This window comes from Triturus cristatus, chromosome 3_2 (genome assembly GCF_964204655.1).
Source record: "Triturus cristatus chromosome 3_2, aTriCri1.1, whole genome shotgun sequence".
NCBI lineage: Eukaryota > Metazoa > Chordata > Amphibia > Caudata > Salamandridae > Triturus > Triturus cristatus.
The window spans coordinates 154,466,694-154,493,301 of record NC_140584.1 but is presented as its reverse complement, the minus strand read 5'-3'; the positions used below and the strand labels follow the sequence as shown (position 1 = coordinate 154,493,301).

Sequence of the window (26,608 nt, the reverse complement as noted above, 5' to 3'; positions counted from 1 at the left end):
TGACTCTAACCATATTCCTCGATAGTCCGCCCACCTTTTCCAGATCTTGTAATGTTTGCGTGGGCACCCCCTGACCTCAAAGACGGGCTGCTCCAGTCCCATACAAAAATCTAATCCATTCTTCCATACTGTCATGGATGGGGCTCGTGCAGCCTTCCACTCCTTAGCAATTTCTCGCTTAGCCAGCGTAAACCCCAACAACATAAGGTGTCGTTTATAAATATTACCCCCTATGCCTTCCATGACATGAAGTATAGCCAGCCGCGGCGATCGGGGGAGCTCCCACGCCAGCACCTCCGAAAGGCATGCCAACACTCCCCTCCAAAACCGATCTAATGACGTGCACTGCTATATTGTGTGCAGAAATGTGCCCTCCTCCCTACCACACCGCAGACACTTCGGGGACGCAATCAATCCCACCCGCCACAATCGTGTTCTTGTAAAATATACCCTGTGAAGATATTTAAACTGAACCAGTCGGAGTCTCATGGCTATAGCTGCGCCCCGCGGCGCTGCTAGTGCCTCCCTCCAGTCCTCTTCCTCTAGGGTGCCAACATCTGCCTCCCAATCCCCCCGCACTTTGCTCAGTGTGGGGGAACTGTGTGTGACCAGGGATTGATATACCTTGGTGGAAAAAAAATTCCCCTAAGTTCCCCCATAAAGACTTTCGCCTCCAGTGGGCTAAATTCAGGGAGGGACTCTAAACCCACCAGACTAGGTGACAGGGCGTGACGGAGCTGTAAATATTGAAAAAATTGTGCCCATGGCATTTGGAACTCCCGCTGTAGATCCTGAAAAGATTTGAGTGTCCTACCTCTCATTACATCTCCCAGTGTTGAAATGCCAATCGCATCCCAGCCCTTGAATCCCTGTAGTGCCGCCAATTGGGGCAGACGCCCATTATTCCACAGAGGGGTCTCCCGAGTCAAGGTGTTCCACCATCTCATGCGACGCAACGCCTGTCTCCAGATCTGAAACACTATCCGTGTGACCGATGGCAGCGCACCTCTCAACGACGTCGAGTATAGGAGCGTGTGTAAGGTGTGACTCCCCATAAGCTGCCGCTCCAGCGCATATGCCGGGTCTCCCCTCTCCCCATACCACCATTCATTAAGAACTAGCAAATGCGAAGCCTGGTAGTATGATAAGATATCCAAGCTCGCCAGCCCTCCGCAATATGTGGACAGAAAGCACGTTCGCAGTGCCACACGTACCCTACCCCCTTCCCACAAAAATTGCCCGAGCACCGAATTCACCAGCCTAAACCAGCCAGGCGGAATCCGGTATGGGTGGTTCTGCAACTGATAGAGGAGCCGAGGGAGCGCCACCATCTTGAAAATTGCTGATCTTCCAGATAGGGACAGGGGCATACGAGACCAAGATTTAATGTCTGAGCGAACTCGCTCCCACACCGGAGCCACATTCCGTTCCCAGGAGATAGCCGGCACATCCGACAGGAATACCCCCAAATACTTCAGGCCCCCCACCACCAATTGGATCGAGGAAGCCCAGGCACCCACTCTCGCTCGCTCCCCCAGAGCCCACAAAATAGACTTGCACGGATTCATATGCAAACCCGATGTTTCCCCAAAAATCTGCATGTTGCGCAGCAGCCGCGGTCCTGTCCTGTCCACGTCAGAAAGAAAAAACAGGACATCATCTGCGTAGAAGGCAATCCGGTCGGACAGTCCCGGGGCCCATTCAAATCCCCGGACCTGCGCATCAATGTGTACCCACCTCGCCAATGGCTCCATGGCTAGGGCGAAGAGGTATGGAGACAGCGGGCACCCCTGCCTTGTACCCTGCCCTATGGAAAAGGTGGGGGAGGACGCTCCAGCCACCCGAACTGACGTCGTGAGCTCCGTATAGAAGAGCGTTATGTATGAGAGGAAGCGGGGACCAAGATTGAGTGTACGTAGCAATGCAAAGAGGTAAACCCAGCTGAGAGAGTCGAACGCCCTGTCCATATCTGCTAGTAGTAGAGCCGCTGGCTCTCCCGTCTTCCGTATTGCTGCCACTGCGACGTGAGCCCTCCGTATGTTGTACCCCCCAAGTGCACCCTCACCTCCCCCCAACACAAGGGAGGCCCACAACGGCCCCCGTCAGTAATGCCCACCAGCCTTCCATGGCAGCATCGCCGCCATGGAAAGGCTTGCAATACCAAGCATCCTAATTTGGTGGACGTTGCCTTTTTGGCACCGCCACCATTTAGGGCTATCGGATACGTCCGCCAGGCAATCTGTTAGATTACTTTTGGCAGACGGTCTTCGCGTCCGCCACGGTCCGAGTGTAATTCCCTGCGCCATCGTAATGTGGCGGGGGGAAAATCGCTGTACAATTGGGGAAGGACCGCCATCACATGGCTGGCAGTGAAGGGCCTTCCGCAATCGTAATCGGCCACTTTGTTCGTCTGAAAAAAGAAAGCTTTTATTATGTCTTTCGCTCTTGATCTCGCAAATTTTGCAGGTGTTTAGGATACCTGCTTAAGCCTGGAATATATGTAGGCTTTTTTAAAATACGCACACCGTGACTTGATATTCCACCTCCTTTCTAAAGAGAAAAATACTGCAACATTTGAGAATTGTTTATATGTTGCTAAATGGTCACTAATTGAAGCGTGTTCGAAAGAAGGCTTCACCAATTGCAACTATTGAAACCACTAACTTGTTTTATGTTTCACCTTTATAATAGCATTTCTTTCTAAATAAATGGCTGAGTTTTTATAAACTCATATGTAAAGAATAAAATACTTCAGTAAGTGCTTTCTCGATTATAAAAAATCTTTCACCTCTACGAAAAGTATATCGTTTTAAATTTATCAACAGTTCATAATTACAATCTACAAACGAGGAGGGTAACCTGTATAAAATTAACAATTTAAAAATGATAACGCAGATCATTTTTTGTCAGAACTAAAAAAAAATGGGCAATACCAAAATGTTAAATATTAGAAGACATTACTAAACATCCAATTCAATAAAAGTCGTCCGGAGGCATTTTTAAGGATAAGTTGTCATTCCTCAAAACTGTCTGTTCATAATTTCAGTTTATCATATGTGTTAACACTTAAATATGTTAAAATCTGAAACACTTCGATTTCCATGTGTTTGCAGCTCAAGTTAGGTGGTCAAAGTGGGTGTGAAAAAACAATGGAAATGTAAGTGTTCGGGTTCACCTGCCCATGACCTGGGAACACATATTATCTGACCTCATAATATTGACAGCACTTGCCCAGTAATAGTTTGGATTTAGAGACAGACAATTCCTGCAATGCATTTTCTTTGAATTTTGACCATAGTGTCCCATTTTTAGGTCTGCCTGTTGCGATAACTTAAACTATCTGACCATCCTATTAGTTTTAGAAAACAATATAATATACATACATATAGGCGATTTTCATCAGTGGTCTTTGTCTACTGGTCAAATAAATTGTAATTCACCCTCCCACTTGTCATGCACTTTGACTTGAGTTTTACTAAGAGCATTGATTACCATAAGTTCCCCTCCATCACCATCCTTGGTTAAGACACACTCAGACTCCACCAAGTGTTCAATACCCTTAGCAATTTTGATAATTTCAATAAGTGTGGGATGTGTGCAACAAAATAGGTGTGCCTGAACATTTCTTGAAGCACAATTCAGAACAATTTGATCCCTGGTGTATTGGTCCACGCAATTTTCGAAAATACACATGCTTGCGAGAATACTCAAAGAAGCCATATACTGCTCAATGGTTTCACTACTGGATTGTTTCCGTGAATAAAAGTTAAATCTTTCCATAACCACAATCAATTCATCAGAAAAAATTAAGGAAAGCCATTTCAGTGCTTCACTGTATACATTTCAACCATCTTCTTCCGGTTCAACTGGTTGAGTTTCAAATAAATGATCTAACCTTTTTTATCCTTCAGCTCCCAGGCAATTAAACAAAAGGGCTAGTTTTCTGGGTGATGAATAGTTAACTCCATCAATTGCTACAAGTAATTCTGAAAAAACTATAATCCAACGCCTCCATTGCTGTTGAGGTCTGCCTCTGTAAAAACCCAGGGGCTTATTGCACCTCACCTCCACTAGCCATATTTTGAGAATTATTCCAAGTTCAGTTATCCCCTTGATTCAGTGCACTAAAATAGTAAGCTTGCGTCCAACCAAGTCAGTCAGGAAGGCTGAATCAGAACAAGCCTTGCTGTCACCCGTAACCAGATTCAAAATAAAACAAATATGATGTTTTTCTAAATTCCACATGAAACTCACTGTCTGCGCACTAACAAACCACCTGGACGTTCCCTTCAGCTATCCGTGTTGAACAATTGTGGCCACTCCAAAATGGCCACCACTGTGACATGATCACACAATCACATCTACCACCACTGAATTCATTTATTCATTGCTGCTGATTATGTTAAAATGGCTTCTGAAATTGATGTCAATGTGTGATGGGCTCCTTGCTCCGTGTACCAATCTAAAATGGCCACCGAGTTAATGTCACAGGATGTCTCACTTTATGTACTTATGCCTGAAGCTGACGTTACCACAAGATATTGGCCAAAATATCAGGCTACCAACAGGGAAGCGGAATCACTGCCACAACACCACTGTGAAGAATTGCTGCATCGTTCCAGCAAAAGAATTACTAGACGACACCACGAAGAGTAGCAGTTTACATCTGTCAAGACGATGAAGTGATTGCAGGCTCCCAAATTACACCTGCAAGTTTCTACTTGTCGCCATTATTGTGAGACAAATTCATAAAGAAGGGAAACTGCAATAGAGTATGAATTCACGTTTTTTATTCCACAACTACTGGAGCCCACCGTCTTCTGCCGTACACCGCCAGTACTCAATCTACAACTGCCTCACTCAGCCGTTTGGAACCTTCAGATTCGAAAGATACACAACTGTGTAACAGCTGCACAAACACAGTTATTGACATGCATAAATGTTACGTTCCTCTTATGTCCCACTTGGGACACCGTTCTAGTTTGCCACTGTGTGTCCCTGCGCGGACACCATACCTGTGAGGTCATCAGCTGTCCAACTGTAGCACTGACAGTTGACAGCTGATCGCCGACACTGCAAGTCGTCATTCGCTCCACCCTTCCGGAGCATGTGTTGGTTTATGTTAATTAAAGGAACTTTCTGCTTCATCTAAGTGTGAGCATCTTCTTAACAACTTGGCGACGAGTGCCAACACGGAACCCACGTTCGCTGAACAGAGAAAGAAAATATATTCTTCCTGTACAAGAGACTTGCACTTTCTTCAGTCGGATTTTCTTATTCGTGAATTACAACAGGACATCACCCGGAATATAAGGCACTTGCAGTCAGTTTCACTGAACTTCGTTTTCAATCTTCGTGCCCAGCGGAGTGTTAACTAATCTCTTCAAAGAACACCCGTTCCACCTGAGGTGAATATTCTCCAATTTAACATTTCTGTTTAAAAAAAAAATAATTTCTACAGAAATATTCTTGTGGCGATTTCAAACGTTAAGAATTAACTATTGAGCAGTGGCTGATAGTAAGAAAAACCTTCGTTCCTCTGACTGACATCCAACGGTTTCTCCAACCGCTACAACTGTCACCTGAACTGTCATCCGTCAACTGTCAATTTCACTTGACTCGATTCTCAGCTGCTTCGCGCGTCATCACGCTCCTACGTGATACGCGCCGCCATCTTGGAAAATCCTACTTCCAGCTTTTAGCGGTCTAGTTTTTCCTGCTGACGATCGCCACGACGTTCAACGCTTCAATCTTCCTTTCACCGGTCAATTTCAACGCGCGCACCGGATTAAGCACACAAACCAGCACCGGTGCAGCGCGTGCTCAAGAGGAGACCACACGGTGTATCAGGACTTTCCTTGGGACTTCAACACCAGTAAGACATTCAAAAAAAAAAATTTTTTTTTTTGTTTGTTTTGATCATAATACAGGCATCTTGTGGGTAGTTTTTACCTTTCTCACTCCCAAGGGGTTGACAGATACGTGATTTTCCACGCTTTTCAGCCTATAATTTTTTCTCCTCTTCGCCTTCTATGACAATCACCCTCACTATTCCATAAAGTGTACTTTCCTCATTTCACCATTGTACTCTCACTAACTTTTTTACATAACCCTTTGCCATGGCATCTGGATACGTGTGGAATCTCGCACCACCCGAGACATTTTTAAGAGCAGGGGATGAACCAGTTCTCAAATGGGAAGAGTGGAGAGATTACTTTTTAAACTACATATCCACACTGGAAGAAGATGACGAAGTTAAGCCTGAAAGGAAGTATAAGTTACTAATGCATTCATTGGGGGCCGGTGGCATAAAAGTGTATAATGCTATAAACAAAAGGATTAGGGCCGAAAATGAAGGCGACGTTTTCCTTAATGCCATTGACGACCTCAATACGTACTATAAACCCAGAGTATGCGTCGGTGTGGACAGATACAAATTTTTCCACAGAAAACAAGGTGACAATGAATCTATTGACGACTATGTGTCTGTATTGAAAAACCTAGCATTAAATTGTCGATTCGGGGACCTGCATGATGAACTTATACGTGATCAGATAGTAATGCAAGGATCTAACTCCAACATACAAGACAATCTGTGGGCTAAGGGAGAGTATCCTCTACAAAACATAATTGATATAGCCAGAAAGGCAGAACTTACAGGGCGTTGCGCCAAGGCAGTTCTGGCAGAGACGAAAGAGAAAAATAAAAGTGATGTCGTGGGGAAGGTGGTTGATAAAAAGATCTATCACAAAACCAATGTACATCAAAAAAACTATAGAAAAGTGTACAAGAAAAATGATACCAAAACTGAATTTCATTGCTATCGATGTTTGAGCCCATCTCACTTGGCCAATGATCCCAAATGTCCGGCCAAAGAAATTAAATGCACACATTGCGGGGTTAAAGGGCATTATGTGAAAGCTTGCAATAAAAGAAAACCGCAAAAAATTAAAATGATTGAGTACAGTGGGAACTCAAGTGACAGTGAAGATGAACATGATGACGTTAACATGTATGTACTATGCTTTGAAGAAGAAAAGGGCGAGTACGTAGATGTAATAAACACCACAGGAAAAATAACCAGAACAAGAAAACCCATATGTCACATGACTATTGGAGGAATAGATATTGACATTGTGGCAGATTCCGGATCTCCATACACCATAGTCAACAAGCAAGTATGGAAGGATAAGTTCGAATCTAAACTGGGAAATGACCTAGAGAAACCAGATATAAAAATAAGGTCATTTACTGGAGAGCCAATTGAGGTATGTGGTTACAAGAGACTCAATTTCAAATATAAAAGTCGCGACTCCGACAGTAAACTGTATGTCTCTGAAGTTGGTCCATCTGTATTGGGGTGGATGGATCAGGGAAGTTTGGGAATCATCCTTGATCCGAGTAGAGAGGATCCCGTTCTAAGCCTTTTTGATGACGAGAATTACGCAGACTCCTTGCTAAAAAAATACCCCAAGGTATTTAGTGGGACTGTAGGAGAGCTCAGAGGGTATCAACATAAGATACAACTTAAACCTATTAACACACCCGTGATACACAAATCAAGAAATATTCCTTTTGCCATCAGAGAGGAGGTTGAATCTCAATTGGACCAACTCCTGAACGAAGGAATTATTGAAAGAATAGATGCCTCTGAGTGGGTCGCCCCGTTGGTCATTGCCAAACGAGCCAACGGAAAATTGAGGCTCTGCGTCGATTTGAGAGACCTAAATCAAAACATCATTGTAGAACAGTACCCACTTCCAAAAATAAACGAAATGTTGGCTGCAACCAAGGGTATAAAATGGTTTTCAACAGTGGACTTGAAGTCTGCATACCACCAAGTGCCACTACATCGTGACAGCAGGTCGTTGACGACTTTCATTACTCCACACGGCTGTTTCAGGTTCACCCGAGTACCTTTTGGTTTGGCCTCAGCGGCAGCTATGTTTCAAAGACTTATGAACCATGTCTTCAAAGGAATTAAAGGGATTTTACTATTTCAGGATGATATCCTGATAATGGGGAAAACCAAGGAAGAACACGATGTAAGAGTTGAGCAAGTCCTCGAAATCCTGGAAAGCAAAGGTCTAACCGCAGAACATTCCAAGTGCAAATTTGCATGTAAATCTGTAAATTACCTGGGCCATAAGATAACAGGTGAAGGTATTAGCCCAAAAATGGAATTGTTACAGGCAATTAAGGATTCCCCTATTCCGTCCAACAAGGATGAAGTAAGATCGTTCTTAGGACTGGTGGAGTTTTACTCCAAATTCATCAAAAACTTTGCATTGAAAACTTACGATATAAGACAACTGCTCAAAACAAAGAACAGGTTTGAATGGAGCAAGGACTGTGAAACCGCTTTTCAAAACCTCAAGAACGACATGTGCACGGCTTTACCATTGCAAGGATACGATTCAACCTTGCAAAACTATTTGACAACTGATGCCAGTAACAAGGGCATTGGTGCTGTCCTAACCCAAAAAGACTCCAAGGGCAATGAGAATACTGTGGCTTTCGCTTCACGATCACTAACTCCGGCGGAGGAAAAGTATTCCGTGATTGAACGTGAGGCACTCGCGTGCGTATGGGCATTGGAGCATTTCCGGCAGTATATCTGGGGAAGGATGGTCCATCTCTGCACTGACCACAAGCCCCTAGTCAAAGTGCTGACAACCAAGGGATTATACACTGCATCCTCAAGGTTGGCGAGAATGTCTGTACGCCTGTTTGACTTCGTGTACAAGGTGCATTACATACCAGGTGTGAAGAATGTCGTGGCTGACTATCTCAGCAGAATGCCTTTGAAGAACAGGGAGCGGACTGAAGAGGAAAATGAGGAAATGTGCATTGCTAAAATTTTTGATGTGGACAGCAGGTTAGAAAAAGACGAATGGTTCGCCGAACAGAGTAAAGATGACACCATCGTTCAAGTGATGGAAAAAATTAATAAGGGGTGGCCAGCAAAGAATAGGCTACAAGAAAAACTGAAACATTTTTGGGAAGTCAAGAATGAATTGTGCCAGGAGGATGGATTTTTGATCAGAAATGGAAGATTCGTACCACCGGAGTCATTACGTAGCAAAATTCTCAACATATGCCATGAAGGACATCTGGGTATTGCCAAGACTAAGAGCAGAGTGAAAAATATGTACTGGTGGCCAGGCGTGAGCAAAGACGTTGAAAGGGTGATCAGAGAATGCAGGTTATGCATGGACGCAGACAAATCACAAGTCCCATTTAGACCACCATTACAACCCATTGCTTCACCCACCATGCCGTGGGAAAGAATCGGCATTGATGTGATGGGACCCATCACGGAAGCGCAGGAACAATGGTATGTGATAGTAATTAAGGATCACTTCAGCAAATGGCCGGAAGTAAAAATAACCAGTAAGCCAGATGCGCACAACCTTGTTAAATTTATGGATGAGACATTTACAAGGGAAGGTCTACCCAAGCAGATTATTAGTGACAATGGGGCACAATTCATGTCCCACATTTTTCAAAATTATATACAAAAACACAATATAAAACATAAAACCACATCTGTGTATCACCCCGCTGCCAATGGTGCGGTTGAAAGATTTAATAGAGTGTTGAAGGGGACCATCAAACTGGCAGCGAACAATAACCTCGACTGGAAGCAAGAAGTGTTGAAAACTGTGTGGGCTTACCGCATCACACCAAGTGACACCACGGGTCATAGCCCATTTGAACTTATGCGCGGCAGAACGCCACTATCTAAAGACAACGTGGGGTGGATAAATGCTGCCAAAAGAGTGGAGTGGTCGGCAAGAGAAATCCAAGAGAGACTTAGGCTAGCCCAGCACAAAACAAAAGATTTCTATGACAAAAAGCATGGATGCAAGGAAGTAGAAATCAAAGTGGGAGATCTTGTCAAGGTGAGAAGGAGTGGCCACGTGGGGAAAATGCAGAATAGATATACCCCACCCTTGTCAGTACGGAACATTTATGGCAACTCAGCGCGTTTGAGCGACGGAAGAGTGTGGCATTTCTCAGCACTGTCAGCGTACAAGTATCCAGCAAACCCCGAAGCTGAGTCCGAGAAGGATCCCGTGCCGGAAAGCTGCAGGGATAATCAAGGTACTGCCTCCAAAGACAACAAAACATCCATGGACTTTTCAGACTACGAGTCTGACTATGAGTTCCCTGCAACACCCGTGACTGTGGAAAGAAGCGATACAGGAACCACCATGGATCCATCAATAACGATTAAAGACACACAGGCCATTAAGGAAAACCGGCGCAAGTTGCCACCCACACCGCTTGAAGGAGATTTACCACAAGTCCGCAGAACACGTGCGGGAAGGTTGTTGGGGGCACCCATGAAGCTCAAGGACTTTGTTTGTGACTGATACTTACCTCACTTAGACCTTTCACCCCTTCCATAGTTTCCTGACTTTTACGTTGATTTCAAGGGGGGAAGATGTGTTACGTTCCTCTTATGTCCCACTTGGGACACCGTTCTAGTTTGCCACTGTGTGTCCCTGCGCGGACACCATACCTGTGAGGTCATCAGCTGTCCAACTGTAGCACTGACAGTTGACAGCTGATCGCCGACACTGCAAGTCGTCATTCGCTCCACCCTTCCGGAGCATGTGTTGGTTTATGTTAATTAAAGGAACTTTCTGCTTCATCTAAGTGTGAGCATCTTCTTAACAATAAACACCTACAATTTCCCAAATAAGCCCCCAAATCACAGATAGAACACCTCTCATGGTACTGGGAATCTTAGCAGCTGCTGTGAAAAATCACTGAAGCTGTTACTTTTTTAACAGTGCACCTCACTCAGATTGAAAAGTTTGCAAGTGAAGTCTTTGTGATGTTGCAAGTTGGAAGATTTCACAACTTTGCACACTCCTACTTACTACTTATAAGAAGACTTTGGTGACAAGTACAAAGAGATTAGTGTTATCTGTGTTCATTTTTGAAACTGTTTATTGGTTTAACCAAGAACGATCTAGTAAAAAGGTACAATAAATATGTTTTTGAAGACCCAAAGATATATTTGTCTACTTCTCAGAGATGCCATTGAGACTCTGAAATGAGGCATTGTTCCCCATTAGCATATCGTTCTTAGCAAACTCTGTCTGCAGGGTGTTCTTCTCTCCCTTGCATTGGTGTACAGTTATCGTCTTACCTTGATACAGCTCTGATGTCATTGACTCATTGATGAGAGATGGCGCTGCATCCAAAAGAAAGCACACAGCCTCAAAGTTGTCATACAGAGCAGCCACGTGGAGAGCTGTCTCACCTACGGCACCTGCATCCAGGGAAAAACATAAGCTGTTACAGGATGACAATGAGCGTGTCCGCGGAAAGCATGTAACAAAAACAGCAAATCAGCCAGGAAATAGGGAAAAGTAAAAAAAAGTTGCTAACAGAAGAAGAGGGAGTTAATGCCTTGTGAAGATTTTGATTGTCCAATCATCAGCCTTAACCATGGCTGTAGGTAAAAATCTCCAATCTTTAGGGTTGTCTGCCAGGGTAAGTGATTTATGAGTTGTCTCTTTGATGGAATTATTTTACTGTAAAATGTACAGATGTCCATTAAAGATGGTGGGCATTCTGCTAGTAGATTTGAGGACTGGGAGTGTACCTTTTAATGAAGAATAAGTGCCAGTGCAGACACAGTAGTCTACACTATGATGGAGCAACTCTTCCACCATTATGTCTGGCAGAGGAATTCTTCAGACCTTGGCAGTGGATTCTCCATCAGCGTCATGGATGCATCCTAGTGTACACTACAAAAGGAATTTGTACTGTTGGAAAAAGAGATGGAAAATCTTGCATTTTCATTCTGTATTGCCCTGTCCTCTAAATAAGGCCAGAAGCATGTGAAAAGAGGGCACGGAAGTGCAAATAGATGGGTCGGAGATCCATAAAAGTAGTAAGCAAAAAAGATAGAAATGAAAAAGAAAATTGAAGGTATACAAGAAACGCCATGTAAAAGACATAGCAAAGACAGTGATTTCGACACCTCTTCTGTAAAAATTTGGAGAATATCATGAGATTCCAATGGGTGCAACAGGATATTGTGTTGATGGGTCGGTTCCAACTTATCTAATTGAGAATTGTGTATTTATTTGGTAAGCTATTTTTGGTGTTGTATGATGCTTATGGTGTCTTCTACAATACTAGTCTAGCTTCTTTGACTACTGTTTGACGACTTTTTGTATGACCATTATGCAGTCTCAGTGTATACCCATCTGCCTGATTTATGTCATTGTGTGAAAAGTTAGCAGGATTTGGCAAATTGTATCAATCAATCAATAAATCAAAATACTTTATTTGGTTGCCATAACCATCAAAGTGTACATTAAAAGTGAGAGATACAATATTAAAATCGACTTGTGTAAACATAAGAACATTCAATCATAAAATCCAGTACTTATTACATCATCCATGTTATAAGACTTTACAGCGAATAATCACAAAATAGCATAAAACAGAGGTCAGTATTGAGTCCAGTGCATATGTAGAATAATCCACATACGATTTAAAAAACAAATTTGACCGACTGGTTAACAATATTACATGGCAAATCCAATTAAAGCGCAAAATTCATAAACGGCAGAAGTATCAGAATATCAGCATAACCCAAAAATCCAAAGTGGACAGTACAGCACCACATAGCACTTGTTACATTAATAAGAATATAGAATTTTGCGGATAATAGTCACAGTGTAACATAAGACAAGAATAAGTAAAACGTCCACTGCGTGTCCACAGAATAACCCACATGAGATTAAAAAAATGTGTCAGACGAACGGCATGGAGCAGAACCATTAGGTTCAGTGGAGTGGTGAACCTTTTGATGCAAGTGTGGCTACACAGGACACCACCCCCTCCCTGACCAGTCTACCGGTATCCCCGAAGGTCTAGGGTCTTCTACGAGAATCCTTGAGAAAAATAAACCCAGGTAGGACTCACTTGGGTGTTTATACTGCTAGGTGGTGAACTTGTTTTACCAGGAATAATGAACCAAGCCAAGTTGTGATTTTTATAGGGATTCTGGTGGCCTGACAAATGCCCCAGACTAAATAGGCTAGTTATTGAGGGCTAATTATTGCACTCTACCTACCTGCCGTGCTAAATGTTTTGAGTCATACCCAAAGTCCTCATGAATAAACGTGACAACCGAGGAAATTTGAGGTATTTTTTGTTTTTCTGTATCCCGCTGTGTCCAGTAAGTTTTATTTAAGAACTCCCTACGTTCACCAAGTCTTCGTGGAGGTCGAGTCCACCATGTACTACCGTCTTATCGGGGTGGGGAGAGGATGCTGATGATGAATCATGACACTATTACGTGTATGAGACATCCTCTTCCATAAAGGATGGCCTTCCCTCTTTAAACTGATCCCCACTGAAGTCAGTAATAGCGGATGACCCCTTTGGCTACTCAGGACGTGGTCGTCCCAATCGATCTGTGATTTTCCCTTCAGGCACCATACCTGTATGTGATATATAAAAAATATTGCATAGCAAATCCAACTAGAGTACAAATTCATAAGGTACACAGATATCAGGAGATCAACACAACCAAGAATTCCAAACAAAAATGGACAATGTAGCACTGCAGGATACAAGAATGAATAGATACTTTTTTCAAACGTTTGTTAAAACCTGTGTTTGAATATTCCTTACTGTATTTGAACATTTGAATATGATCATAGACTGATTTAATAAGTAGGCCTCCCACAGTTTTGGATAACATTATTTACAAAAAGGTTATGCCTGGAACTTTGGTCGTTTAAACCAAACATTTAAAAGGAAGCAGCTAACCAAAAATAAAATTGGGCCAGAAGTGTCAGTCTTTAAGATTAGTTGAGCAGCTAGATACCTAGTGATCCCCAAGTTCTGGCACATGAGACATAGCTACCTTCAATGCACCCAAACAGAAGTACGAAATATGTTCCTCTGTTTCGAGGGCCAAGTCACAGGCTGGGCACAAATTGGTGGCCTGGTCTTTTTCCTACTTGATACTAAATGTCTTTAAAGGCAAATAGCCTAAACAAAACCTTACATATAAGCTTTTGGCAAGGGGTGGTGGATGGTGTCCAAGAATATTTTGAAATGCGGGCTCAGTTAAAATTAGAGAAACTGTTTAGTTAGTAGCCCTGTGTCCCCCTCACACATTGCTGGTCATGCACATAAGCCAAGTATTTTTACTTCAAAAGGGCAATCCCTGACTTGCCTATGTTCCCAGGGCCCTCTCACAGTTTAAGTAGGTCTAGCTTCTTAAAACAGTTAAGAACGAAGCGCAGCCAGGGAACCATAAAGGCACCGCCTGTTTGCATCAGTTCCTCTAGGGTGTCCCTGAATACCAGTAGCTCAGGAGTTGACCAGATGCAGATCCAGTATGTTAATGCTTTCCGCTGTGCCGCATCCAAAAATGCGTTTTACAGCTAGATTAAGAAAAAGCGGGATAAGGGGAGTGCTGTTCGGAATCGAGATCAATGATCTTACAAAATTATTCTTGGCATCCGCCAGCTTTTGGATGTCAGTATACTCCCAGCCTTCAGCTCCAAAGAGTGTTGCACTTTGAGTCATGGCCTGGTGTGCCTTCAGGTCTGGTGAAATCGAGCGGGAGTAAGTCCTCTTATGTAGTCGAAGTATCGCAGTAGCTCTATGGGCTGTTAGAGAGCTTTTAATAATTTGCGGTTCCCATTATTGGCAACCTCTACTATGCTACTTCTAGCTGTACCTTTACTGAAAACCATGTACTTCAATTTTGACGCATTTAATTCAAGACCCCTTGCCATGCAGAATTCAAGAAATGTATCGATCAGGTTTTGGAGACCTGCAGGAGATTTTGAGATGAGAAGCAAATATAATCTTTGATTGCTGAGCATCACATATTTCCAATATATCAGTATGAACTTGAACACTTGATAAGAGTGCTGGTTTTGGCTCAAGAACCTGCTTGAAGTGTGGACAGAACACGTTCACTATCAAGCCAAGTTTGCAATTTATCAAGGATCTGCTTTGAAAACACTTATCGCAAGTTATCTATTAGGCTTTCAGGCCTATAATTGATGGTCCACAGGCGTCCCCCTTTTTAAAAACAGGAATTATTTCCTCCCCTCTCTAAATGTCTGATTATTTCTTCCCCGGCAGGTATTGCATTAGACCAAAGATTGGCATAGCAAGCCCATATCTGTGGCTCAGATTTATATAAGTCCCCTGGTATTCGGTTTGGCTCTGGGACTTTTGCTGATTTAAGTTTATTAATCTCAGGGTGTGGTCTTCTAAACTGATGAATGATATCTCGATTGGGAAAAGCTCTGTATGTTTTATGATAAAATCTTGGCAAGATGGTCAACAGTTACCATATATGGATATACTTCCCAATCATTGGCTAAGGAGAAAATTACTAAAAAAAAGGATTAGGTTAAATCCATGTTATGAGAATGAGAGGATTAAAATGACCATGCCCGACTACGAAGGGAACTGTACCTGTAACGTAGGCACAAAATGCGATATTTTGCACATTAGATTGACTAAATGTTCTTGATGCATGTAAACTGTGGTTACAACCAATCTTCCTAAAATATGAGGTTAAGAATCACACACAGGCAATAGACTTTTTAACTAAAATGCATTCACTAGGTGTGGCATGTGCAATGGGAAAGTTTATGCTTGAAGTTTAAAAAGTTTCAAAAAATGTGTAGAATGGATGTTTTTTCACTGGTATTGTGTTAATGAATTGTACTCCAGTTTTATAAACAATATTTGGAATCTAAATAATTGTTATATAGAATATATTTTTATATTTAAGAAGATTTTTACATTGGATTGGGGGTTTTATACGGGTATTTTATAGCTCTTAGTTTAGGATGGTTTTTAAATCGAGATTTTATGTTTGAATGTCTGTACATATTTAGGGACCTATGGTCTAAATAAACTATCCTTTGACTGACTGGCTACACCCTTTCAATATGGTGCAAGGGTGTGTGATTAGCACAACGCAGTCAAAAGTACACCTGCTCAGGTAGAAAGAGAAAACTCACCATGCCTTAGTAGATATGGCACTATTCTGTGCTTTCCCTTTGAAGCAACGCAGCACAGTAACTGTGGTTTCTCCGCAAAATCCACCAGTATATCACTGCAGAAGAGATCACTGTACGGCATTGAACACAATGCCCAAGGTCCATTTCTGGGAGGTTAAAGATGATTGATGACTTGGAAGACTACCTTATTTCTTGTGTCTCACTCTCAAGTGAGGATAATGATGTGTCTGGCACTGGTGCATCCCCCCCAAAGACGTTCTGGATGTCCTTATCCATCCCTTCCAATCCAAACCCCTATCCTGGATTTGTTGGATGAACCCATGTTTGGCCCTTAAGAATTGAGGCACCCAAGTCCTGGGACTGGCTTTCCTCTCCTGTTGGTTCCTCCTGATCTTGGATGGTTTTCTTTCCCCCCTTTGAGAACTCTGTTAGAGGCACATTGTGCGCTGAATGTCCTTTCTCCCCTATGCCAGTCCTAGTATACTCTACACCCCCTCCCATATTTTCTGACTTGATTTCTTTAAGCTGGTGATTGTTGTTTTGCTTATCCTTTGCCTCACCTAACTTTATGCCTTTCTGACTCTCTATGCTGACATTCTTGTCCATTGATGTGATGACCCAGAATTCTGTGCCGCAGGGCTTCTGTTAAATCATGCACTGGCAGAGTAAATAAGCATACAGAATACCGACTGAGCTTACTCTCTATAGGAAGGTCAATTACTTATCTCTGCATCTTTGTGACACATGTTGTTGATGAATTTGCACCTGTAATAGTTATCTGAATTGCCTTGTAGCAAATGCTCCCTTACATCACATGTTTACAGAGCCAAAAAGCATATACAAATCCAAATCTATTTGGGTTTCCTTAGTTACTGACAGAAGCTCCTTTGGGACATCAATATGTGTAAGCCAAAGAGTGAGATTTATGGACCTGGCACTCTCTGCAAGGTCCCCCCCCAGATTTTTGCCTTCTGTTACTGAACTCGTTTTTATTGGCATTAGGACTCTGTACACTTTTCCCCTGCTAACCAGTGGTAAAGTGCTTGTGCTCACTAACTAAAAAACAGTACAATTAGCTTCTGCTTGACTGTTACATTTAAGTGGCACTACGTATATCCTGGGTCTGTAAATTAAATACTACTAGTGGGCAGCACCACTCATTCTGCCTTTTAAAACATTTTAAAACATGTCTCAGATCTGCCAGTGCATGCTGTAGTGCAGTTTTAAACTGCCATTTCGACCGGGAAAAACAAACCTTTTGCCAGCCTTTAATCTTCCCTTTTAGGTCTCGCCTTATGTTGCAGCGAGCATGCGCTGCTTGCTCTGCGAGGCTTCTTGTAATCAAGCCAATTTTAGAAGTGAAGTCTAGGCTCTGCCCCTTCTTTCCATTGTCTGCGTCATCGTGCATGCTAAATCATGGCTTTCCATTGTGAGTGAGGCTTCTTAGTTCCTCCTTGTTACCGCCCTGTCTCATTTTGGCCCTGCCCACCCGGACTGGATCTTTTACTTGTGGCGTTACACTGTATCCTCCATTTAGTTGGTAAGCACTATGTTGTGCACACTGTGGGATCGTTCGGATGCGGCCGGTGGCCAGGTTGTTTGCTCAGGGACTCATCCTTCGGTGACTCTCCCTGCAGCCTCCTCCTCCGCCTTTTGAAATGCCAAATTCAACAAGGGGCCCTCTGTGACAGTAATGTGTTGTCGTCAGCCAATGGAGACTCGCGCTCGAGCGTTAAGGTCTGTTTGCCGTGGCTCTGTTGGGTCTGAGGCGTCTCGCCTTGTCTGTTAAGAGGAGGATGGGGCACCATGGCCGCACGGGCTCTTGAGTCACTGCTTCTGAGGATCTCCCTACTGGTTTAATGACACGTTGAAGGAAGGGGGCGGGCCCTCCCCGTGGGACACCACACTCCTCAGCTATGTGTACACAACCTGCCCCCTCACAAATACACACTTCCGGGCAGCCTCACAACTCTCCCCCACCCCCACTGACCGCTTTATGATACATTTCTTTTGTGAGGCACCGGGTGTTTGAAGACAAGGCTGGCCCAATAAAACAAGAAAATCCAATTGCAGAGCTCATTAAACCCGGCACCTTTTTAGGAGGCGGCTGGTCTATAGGGACCTCGTGGCTGGGAGCAGGGGTCGTGAGGTATTCCAGGCACTCTGTGGGTTATTGGGTACCATAGGAATCCAAGACTGTCATGGCTGCCCTAGGCAATGCCCAACCGGGTTAGGGGCGTGAAGGAGAGGTAATTTATTGTACGGCATTGGTATTTCTGTAGGAAGTATGTATGGAGGATCTTTTGTGCCAAATTTTAGTTTCAACGCGAATCAACGGGTAGTCTTGTCATCTTTACCGGAGTCACTCATATTATTCGGAGTCTCCACATTTCATTATTAGTTGCCTGATTTTATTTGGGATCTTGTGATGTTTTTTTTAATGTCAATACAATGCTAAGAACTCTGGTTTGTTTTGGCGTCGCGCTTTTTCCTCTTAGTTATGTTAACCTATGACATAGGTCACATCATAAACAGGACCGTCTCTTGACACTTTGATAAATGATGAACACCTTCGCTGCTTTATGTTCTTCAGGGCCAGTGATGGGGTCAGATACCAGCGCTGAAGACAGCTGGCCGCACATCTAAGAAGGGGTTCCACTTCTTCTTTCGCCTCCTGTGGTACACCTTTGTGCCTTTAAACTAAAATGGCGATTTTGTTACAGATTTGAAATGCAGAAACCCCTAACATGGAAACCGGACGAGAGCATCTGCAAGGCTGGCGGAGCCAGGGAGAATCAGTCGTAAGAGATTCACTGGGTCCCTGCCCTCCTGGTCATATAGAGACGCTGGTCTTAGGATAAATCTGCCCAGTTACCTATAGTCATATTACCAGCAATGTTCCCTCTAATTTTTTTCCTCTGTGTGCGGCAGTTTAGGGTCTCTGTGCGCTGCAGCCATAGCTATGTGCGCCAGGAACCAGACCGCGTGTGTGTGCAGCACCAAATATCACTCCAAACGTTTGCTTAAAAAACTGAAAAGACGGAGCATTTCCACACATACAGCGCCACGTTAAGGGTCTTAAGGCAGATTTTCAATTTGGATACACACTCCATGATATGAATTGGTTACACAGGCAAGTATACTTCAGGTTTACAAAAGAACAAGACTCCAACGGTGGTACCATCATAAGATTTTACTAAAGATTCTTAACTGGAGCATTGTTTATTGGGTGGGTAAATGTTGAGAGCCTACACAAGATTACATATACACAAAAAGTTGTGTATATGTAATCATTTGGCAATTTCAACTATTGCCAAATACTGCGGGAAACGTTGCTTGATTTGTAAAACAATAAGTGCAGGGGCTCAAAGCTTAGCTCAGGAGATGTGCGTTGTTTTCTGTCTGTGGCCGTGGATGAAAGTTTGTCGAGGAAAAATATGTAATGGTCCCCAGGGTGCAGTAATAAAAGAATCCGCAAAGGTTCAGTGGACTCTGGTGCCCCAGAGTTGTCTCTTAGAAGGTCTGGAAGGAGAGCTATCCCAGTGGCAGAGTGAGCAAGGGACCCATGTGTGGGCACCACTGCCAACTTAGGGCAAACAAAGCAAACATGTTTTACATGACCACCAGTTGAAGTATACACAGTAAGACTTATTGTTTAAAGGCATGTGGAAATTAAAAGATTTGCCAAAAAATCTCAGGATGTTATGCAAATGCATAGATTCAAACCAGGTTCACCAGCTCCATAGTTGGCAGCACTGGCTGTTACGCCACATCGTCTGCATATCAACATATTGGAACTTGAGATACAAGCCCTGAGGGAGCAGGCAGTACCTCTAATGGACATGTGGACATGGGAGGGGTATTGGGTGAGGGCACCTACAGTCAATGGCTAGGGACAGTACACAGAGTGTCAAAGCATAGTGATAACACCTGATATGTCCAACATGCCTTCATGGCATATAAAGGACCCAAGTGACAAAGAGGACTCGCAGGACAGGGGTGTCTAAAGAGGCAGGCCACACAATGTACATACCACAGGCAGACAATAGAGGCACTGAGGAGAGAAGGCACTGAAACTCGCTAACAGGGTACACGTAAAAACATACTACAATACTGAACACAGGATGGCCTTATCGAGTGTACCAACAGCCAAGCAGCATCGACACCAAGACGTAAAACGAGCGTTAATTAGCAGGAGAAATATTTATTTATACAATACAGACGTCCATGTGTTTCCCCCTCTACGGCCGGAGTAAGGGGTTCAATTCAGCAGTTGTCCAATAATCCTGGGTAGAGCTGGTCTGCCTCAGAGGCCCAAAGATAAACCAGCTATGCCTGCCCTTTACAGCCTTTAGTCAAACACTCATGTGGAACAGGGTTGCCCTGGTTGGGGAGGAACAGCAGGAATGTACACAGAAATACCAAGTACGCAGGGAACAACAAGTTCACAAGCCCCAGGTAGCACAGCTGATATGGGGAGAACGGAAAGGGGTGATATGAGGAAGCGAGGAATAAGTGGAAGGAGGTTCTTGGCTTCAATGAGGCTCTTGTGAACCTGCCCCCCAACTCTACTCAAGGGTGCACGGCGCTCTGAAGGGGTCACGCCCTGGGTCACAAGGAGTGACGCTAGCAAAAATTGCTATACATAAGTAGGTGCTCAGCTCTAGTAAAGAGCCAACAAATCAGCTAAGCGAATGCCATTCCATCCCTATCAACATGCTTTTTAATTGTGCATTCCCAAAAAGCAACATAGAAGCCAGCCGGTGAAAGGAGTCATGAAAGGGTTATTCAAAATGCGGTAGGGAATAGTTAACTTTGCAAGTGAAACTCAAAACGCTTAGCAAACAAAAGCACACAAGACCCTTAACCTGCTACAAAAAATGCAAGTGTACAAGAAAAGGTGGGAGATAGTGAAACCTCGTGAGAACACAAGACCCTTAACCTGCTACAAAAAATGCAAGTGTACAAGAAAAGGTGGGAGATAGTGAAACCTCGTGAGAACTCGTTTTCCCTTCGGATTATGAGGAAAACAACAAGGATTTGTTTACATTTTGAATGATACTGTGCCTGAGCTGTAAAGCCACCATATCATGGTCAGATTACTTGTTTTAGGATGGCCAGTCTCTGCCTGGCAGCTGGCATAGCAGCTTTGTTTGGCCAGATTGGGAGAAGGGAGTGTTCCCTGAGATCTCAGGGCAGGTACAGCGGTTGCTGAGAGACCTGCAGTGTGCCCGCATCTCACCTCAGAACAAGCCGCCCTGTGGCAGAGACAGCATCAAGCAGCCCGAAGGCAGGGGTTAAGAACACGAGGGGAAAAATTATACCCTGCCCCAAGCATAGGCAGACCACAACTACTCCGAATTACAGGAAAAGGCGGTAACACTCTCAAAGATGTGCAGATTACCTTTTCAGCCCCTCTAACACTACTATACCACCGTACAAAAACATTAAAAGAGTAAGTGAAGGACAGAAAACATCAAATATGCTGACATGAGAAGAAGGAAAAACAGGAGAGGTGCAGGCGCATAGGCTCCTAGGGCCGAGGCTTTACATACCAGAGTCCTTGCAGCGCCAATGACCAGCTGTTCTGATAAAATAAAAAGTGCGCAATGGCGAAACATGAAATTAGGCACCATGGGGCAGATTTATAAGCCCTGTGCGTCACTTTTGCGCCGCCGTTGCATCACTTTTGTGACGCAGCGGAGGCGCAAAGCCAGCGCCATGCTGCGGCAGATTTACAACGTGATGCATCTAGAGAGATGCGTCATGTTGTAAAGCTTGCGCCACATGTGGGCGTACCTGCACAGGGTGGGGGGCGTTCCGGCGCAGGAACACCTCCGAAAAGTGGCTGAGTGAAATCTACAAGATTTCACTCAGTCACTTTTCCGGCCATGCTGCGTCAAATCCCTGCGCCTGCTTGAAGCAGGCGTAAGGATTGACGCAGCATGTTAGGGATAGGGGCACCCCGAGCCTTGCTGGAGCTGCGTCGCGGTTGCGACGCAACTCCAGGGTTGTATGTCGTTACAACGCATTCCGTTGCAACGCATGCCTTTACCACGCATGCGTTACTACGGAATGCTTTTTCAACGCATAACCTTTACCACGAATATTCCTTTACCACGCATACCTTTACAACGATTTTTGTTGTAAATTTATGCATGGTAAGGGCATACTCTTAGTAAAGGTTATACCCCTCCCCTGTACACTTATGTGACCCCCCCCCCTCAGCCCCCAATCCTACTTATATTTACCCCTGCCCTTAACACTCAATCCTTTTATATATATATATTTTTTTTAAACTAGAATTCCCCTTACCTCTTCACGTTGTCTCCTCTCCATCTTTCGTGGTGACGTCATATGTCGTAATGAGGAAGCGGAAGTTTCTTCCCGTTTCCTCTCAAACGACGCTGATTGCCTGCACTTCTCAATGTGACATCAGGTGAGATTTTTTTTTTGGGTGGGGGGGAGTGGGGGGGGGGAGCCCCCTTTTTCCCCCTACTTTTATTTTTGGGGGGAGACCCCCCCAAGCCCCCTTTTTCTAATGTTAGCCTTTACCGCACATGCCTTTACTATGTATCTCGGAGTAAAGGTATGCGTGGTAAAGGCTTTCGTGGTAACCACGCATGCGTTGCAATGCATGCGTGGTTAAGGTTTGCTTGGAAACGGCCGCGTTGTAGTGCCCGTTTTCCAGGGAAACGCGTTGTCCAACAATTCAGTTAACTGATACTCGTCTAGGGGTTGTTGATTCGCAGCATCTACTCAGTCTGCCCTCAGGAGGAAACACATCCCATCCTCGTCGCCACTTTTAAGAGGCGCAGACAAGTTATTTGTAGGAAGAACTTTATTTCTAAGTTCACAGGAACAGCCTATAGACACGTCCTCTCTCATCAACTGCCAGCTCTCCTCTCCTAGGCATGCTCTAGAACTCTAGCATCCTAGTTACTAAGAGAAGAATGCAGAGCATGTTGCTGAGACACCATATCAAGATACAACAAGATGAAATCTGGGGAGTGTTGAATTCTTGAATGTGTGTGGTGATACTGTGAGTAGCCTCCAAGGAAGTATGTAGTCGCTGCTGTCTCTAGCAGATCATATGAGGGTTTACTTTGAATAAAAGTGCACCTTCTTCAAAGGACTACATCCAGGAATTCTTAACACACTCCTGTCAAACAATAATCCACTTTCTTGCAGAGATACTATTGTAAGGGAACTCTGTTTCCCTGCTTTTGTTGAACAAACTTTATTAAATTCTCCTGTTTCCTTGCCACAGCCTTGACTTGTGCACTCCTGCCAATAGTAGATGCAGGATAGCACTCTCCTAAAACGTGTGCAGTTTTTCCTTCCTTAGTTAAGTCATAAATGTTTTATTGTTGCTTGAGTCTTCATTGATTGCTTTAAACTATGGAATTAGGGATGTTATTGCACCACTTTGTTTAGTCATGCATTGATGTGATGCTTTTAAAATAGGAAAGTATATTAAGTGGTGATGTATTTTAGAAGTCAAAGTAAATAAACTGAAATTAGGTCACTGTGAAATGTGCTTGCAATACTATCTTTGTAATTGTACCCAAACAGAAGTCCATAACATGCCTGAAGAAAATAGGCTAGCAAAGGACTACACTGACCTATTAACTAACGTCATAGAAGGCTCTGAGAAAGGATGCATTCCTTCCCTGCTCTAACCTTTCCCTTTCAGGCATAAGAGAGAGTTATTTGAATGGTCTTAATTGTAATCAGTTGCTCTGCTGGCCTATTTAAAAATAGAGAGGGGGAAAGAGAGAGGCAAGTTCACAGAAGGAAAGTGTGGTAATATGCACTTATGTTTGCCACATACCTCTCTGCTTAGATGCCTCTATGTCCGCATGCATTTTTGGGATTCTGTGCTGCACGTTCCATTTCTGGATTAGCTGGTTTCTCTGGGTAAGTCAGTGCGCTGGTCCATGGTCTTCGTTTGGCATATGGTGCAGAGTGGGCACTTGGCGGACATTGGACCTTACCCTCTGCGGGCGCGGTCCTGCTGTGCCACCATTCTTCTCCTGCTGTTGGGACTTGTTGAGTATGCCCCATCCTGCAGGTGATCCAAGACCTATGATTCTTCCTTGAGAGGAAAATGAGAAAAATAAAAGTGGATCTCTCTCTGTTGAGGCAGGGCTTACGCAACACAACCGTGAGGGTGTCCAAGGCAGAGGGTTGTATCTTGATGCATTTTATCAGTTACAAACCAGAATCTCTGGTCTCCAAAAAACTGTGCATCTTCTTTAGGTATGGGTGAATGATGCGGAAGGTCAATCAAGACGTAGCAACATAAAAACAGTGGGGGTCCCGGAGGGCACAGAGGGGACAACCCTCATTCAATCTGTGAACACATGGCTGAAGACATGAGTGCCGACAAAGGAGCTGCTTGATTGCTTCATGATGGAGATGGCGCACAGATCCCTGCCACAGAGGCCGCCACCGGGAGCTCCGCCCTGCCCTGCCCCAATAATTGCCCTGACTTTTTACATTGCTGATCGTGACAGGATCCTTAGGGCCTCCCAGCGGCAGGAGACCTTGACATGCGACTCAGCTCATGTGATGGTCTTCCCGGATTACAAGCTTAAAGTTTAACAGGAGGGACACAGTTTTTAGTCAGTTAAGCAAAAGCTATTTGCACTTCGGATTCAATACATGTTACTCTTTCCTGCATGACTGAAAGTGATATACCAGGACAAACCCCTTTTCTTTGACACACCAAAAGCACCTTGGACATGGCTAGAGGAAAGGCCCCCCTCCCCGTGGTGTGCTACTCCCTTACCCACATTTCCCGAGGCTGCTGGGTTGAGTCGGGCAAAGGGGCAGCTGCCACGTCTATCTCGACCCACACAGAGAAGGTGACACTGTTGCTGGTTCAGAGGATGCTTAGGGGCCCCTCCGCACGAGGTCTTTGGATCCAGATTTAACACTTGAAATGGCCTCTCCCTAACCAGCGGCAGTGGGATCCCTGGCCCCCTGATGCACTTTATCCATTCTTGGGCCTTCCCTGGAACACTATTGGGGTTTGTACACCCACTTGGAGGTAGTTTCTAGTTTACTCCATGTGAGGTACTGAATGTTCATGAGGTATGGGGTGGGGGTGGGAGGGTTTGGTTACAGTTTTGTTTCTTTGTTTTCTTCTCACTTACACCAGACATTGCCCCACATGGATGGGTTAGACTTTGAGCCCAGATTGCCCATTCCATTCCATACTGCTACGGTCCTGACACACCCAACAACCAATCAGGTTGATGCAGACTATCCAGGCATTATTTGCCTTTTGACCTGGATTGTTAATGGGATCTTGGATCCCGTCAAAAGAGGTGCGGTGTTGAAGTGGGTCAAATGATACTCAACCGACATGCTCCTTCTGCAAGAGACCCATTTGGTGGGCACTAAATGCCCCTTCCTTGCCCATAAGCAGTACATGCAGGTGTTCCACGCGGGCTTTGTCTGGGGGTCATGGGGGACAGACGTTTTGATACATCGAAATTGTCCTCTAGTAGTCAACAAGATTTGGCATGATAACCAGGGTTGCTACATAGCGGTATCCAGTCTTCTCCAAGGCCATCCTATTGCCCTGGTGAGAATCTACGCTCCTCCACAACTTTCATTAGTTTTTGCAGACTCTGAGGACCCTGGTGATACAGTTCTCAATGGGATGATGGGTTCTGGGGGAGACTTCAACAAGGTGGCAGACTGGGGACTGGACCAGACCTCCACATTGGGGGGTGCCGATCAGCAGCTGTCCCCTCTCGCCCGATTTCTCGAGGCCATGATTTTGATGGACATGTGTCATGCTTCAAACCCAGGGGAACGGGGCAATACCCTTTACTTCGGGGCACACAAGGTCTTTTCCTTGCTGGACTATTTCCTCATAAAGGTTTCAGAATCCCACAGGGTACAGGACACCCACATACATGCTTGTGGTCTCTCGAACCACTCGCCTTTGGAGCTATGGCTGTGAAATGGCCCAGGGTTTTCACGACTGGGCTGGCGCCTGAATACCTGGTAGCAGCAAGACACCGAGGCCACGACCCACATTCACACTGCCATACAAAGATACATAGACACCAACACTGGAACAGATGAGTCCCCGGGGACCCTCTGGGAGGCATTGAAGGCCATCACCAGGGGTGACATCATTGGCAATGTCTTGGGAAGGTGCAAGAAGCACAGACAGGAGATGACTGACTTGGAGACCCATATTTTAGAGTTAAAGGCCGCTTATACCATATCCGGCTCCTCCACTGTCCTTAGAGACTCCTTACATCAACTACAGGTATTCCGCCAATTGCTTCTAGACTAGGCCGAGGCTAGAAGGGGCTCACTACACAGAGCTGCATCTATCAGTGAGGAGATAAGACTAGCAAGACCCTGCACTGGCTCTGCTCTAATAAAGGACATTGCACCCATATTGCATACATAACAGACAGGAGGAGAGTCAGCCATGCTGAGGATACAGCCATCGCCCAGCGTTTTACTGCCTATTACATGTCACTGTAGACGCAACCACCTGGGGGAATTTGAGGCCCACCAGGGTTTTCTGGATAATTTTC

At 44.5% G+C, this 26,608-nt stretch overlaps 1 protein-coding gene across 1 annotated transcript in view; it reads right to left on the bottom strand.

The window, feature by feature from the left end:
* LOC146856932 (transient receptor potential cation channel subfamily V member 6-like) overlaps positions 1-26,608 on the bottom strand; it is a 254,437-nt gene that overhangs the window by 135,045 nt on the left and 92,784 nt on the right. Inside the window, exon 3 of the mRNA XM_085647392.1 lies at positions 11,165-11,287. Within this exon, the coding sequence (XP_085503518.1) occupies positions 11,165-11,287 (123 nt within the window). The remainder of the gene's footprint in view (positions 1-11,164; positions 11,288-26,608) is intronic.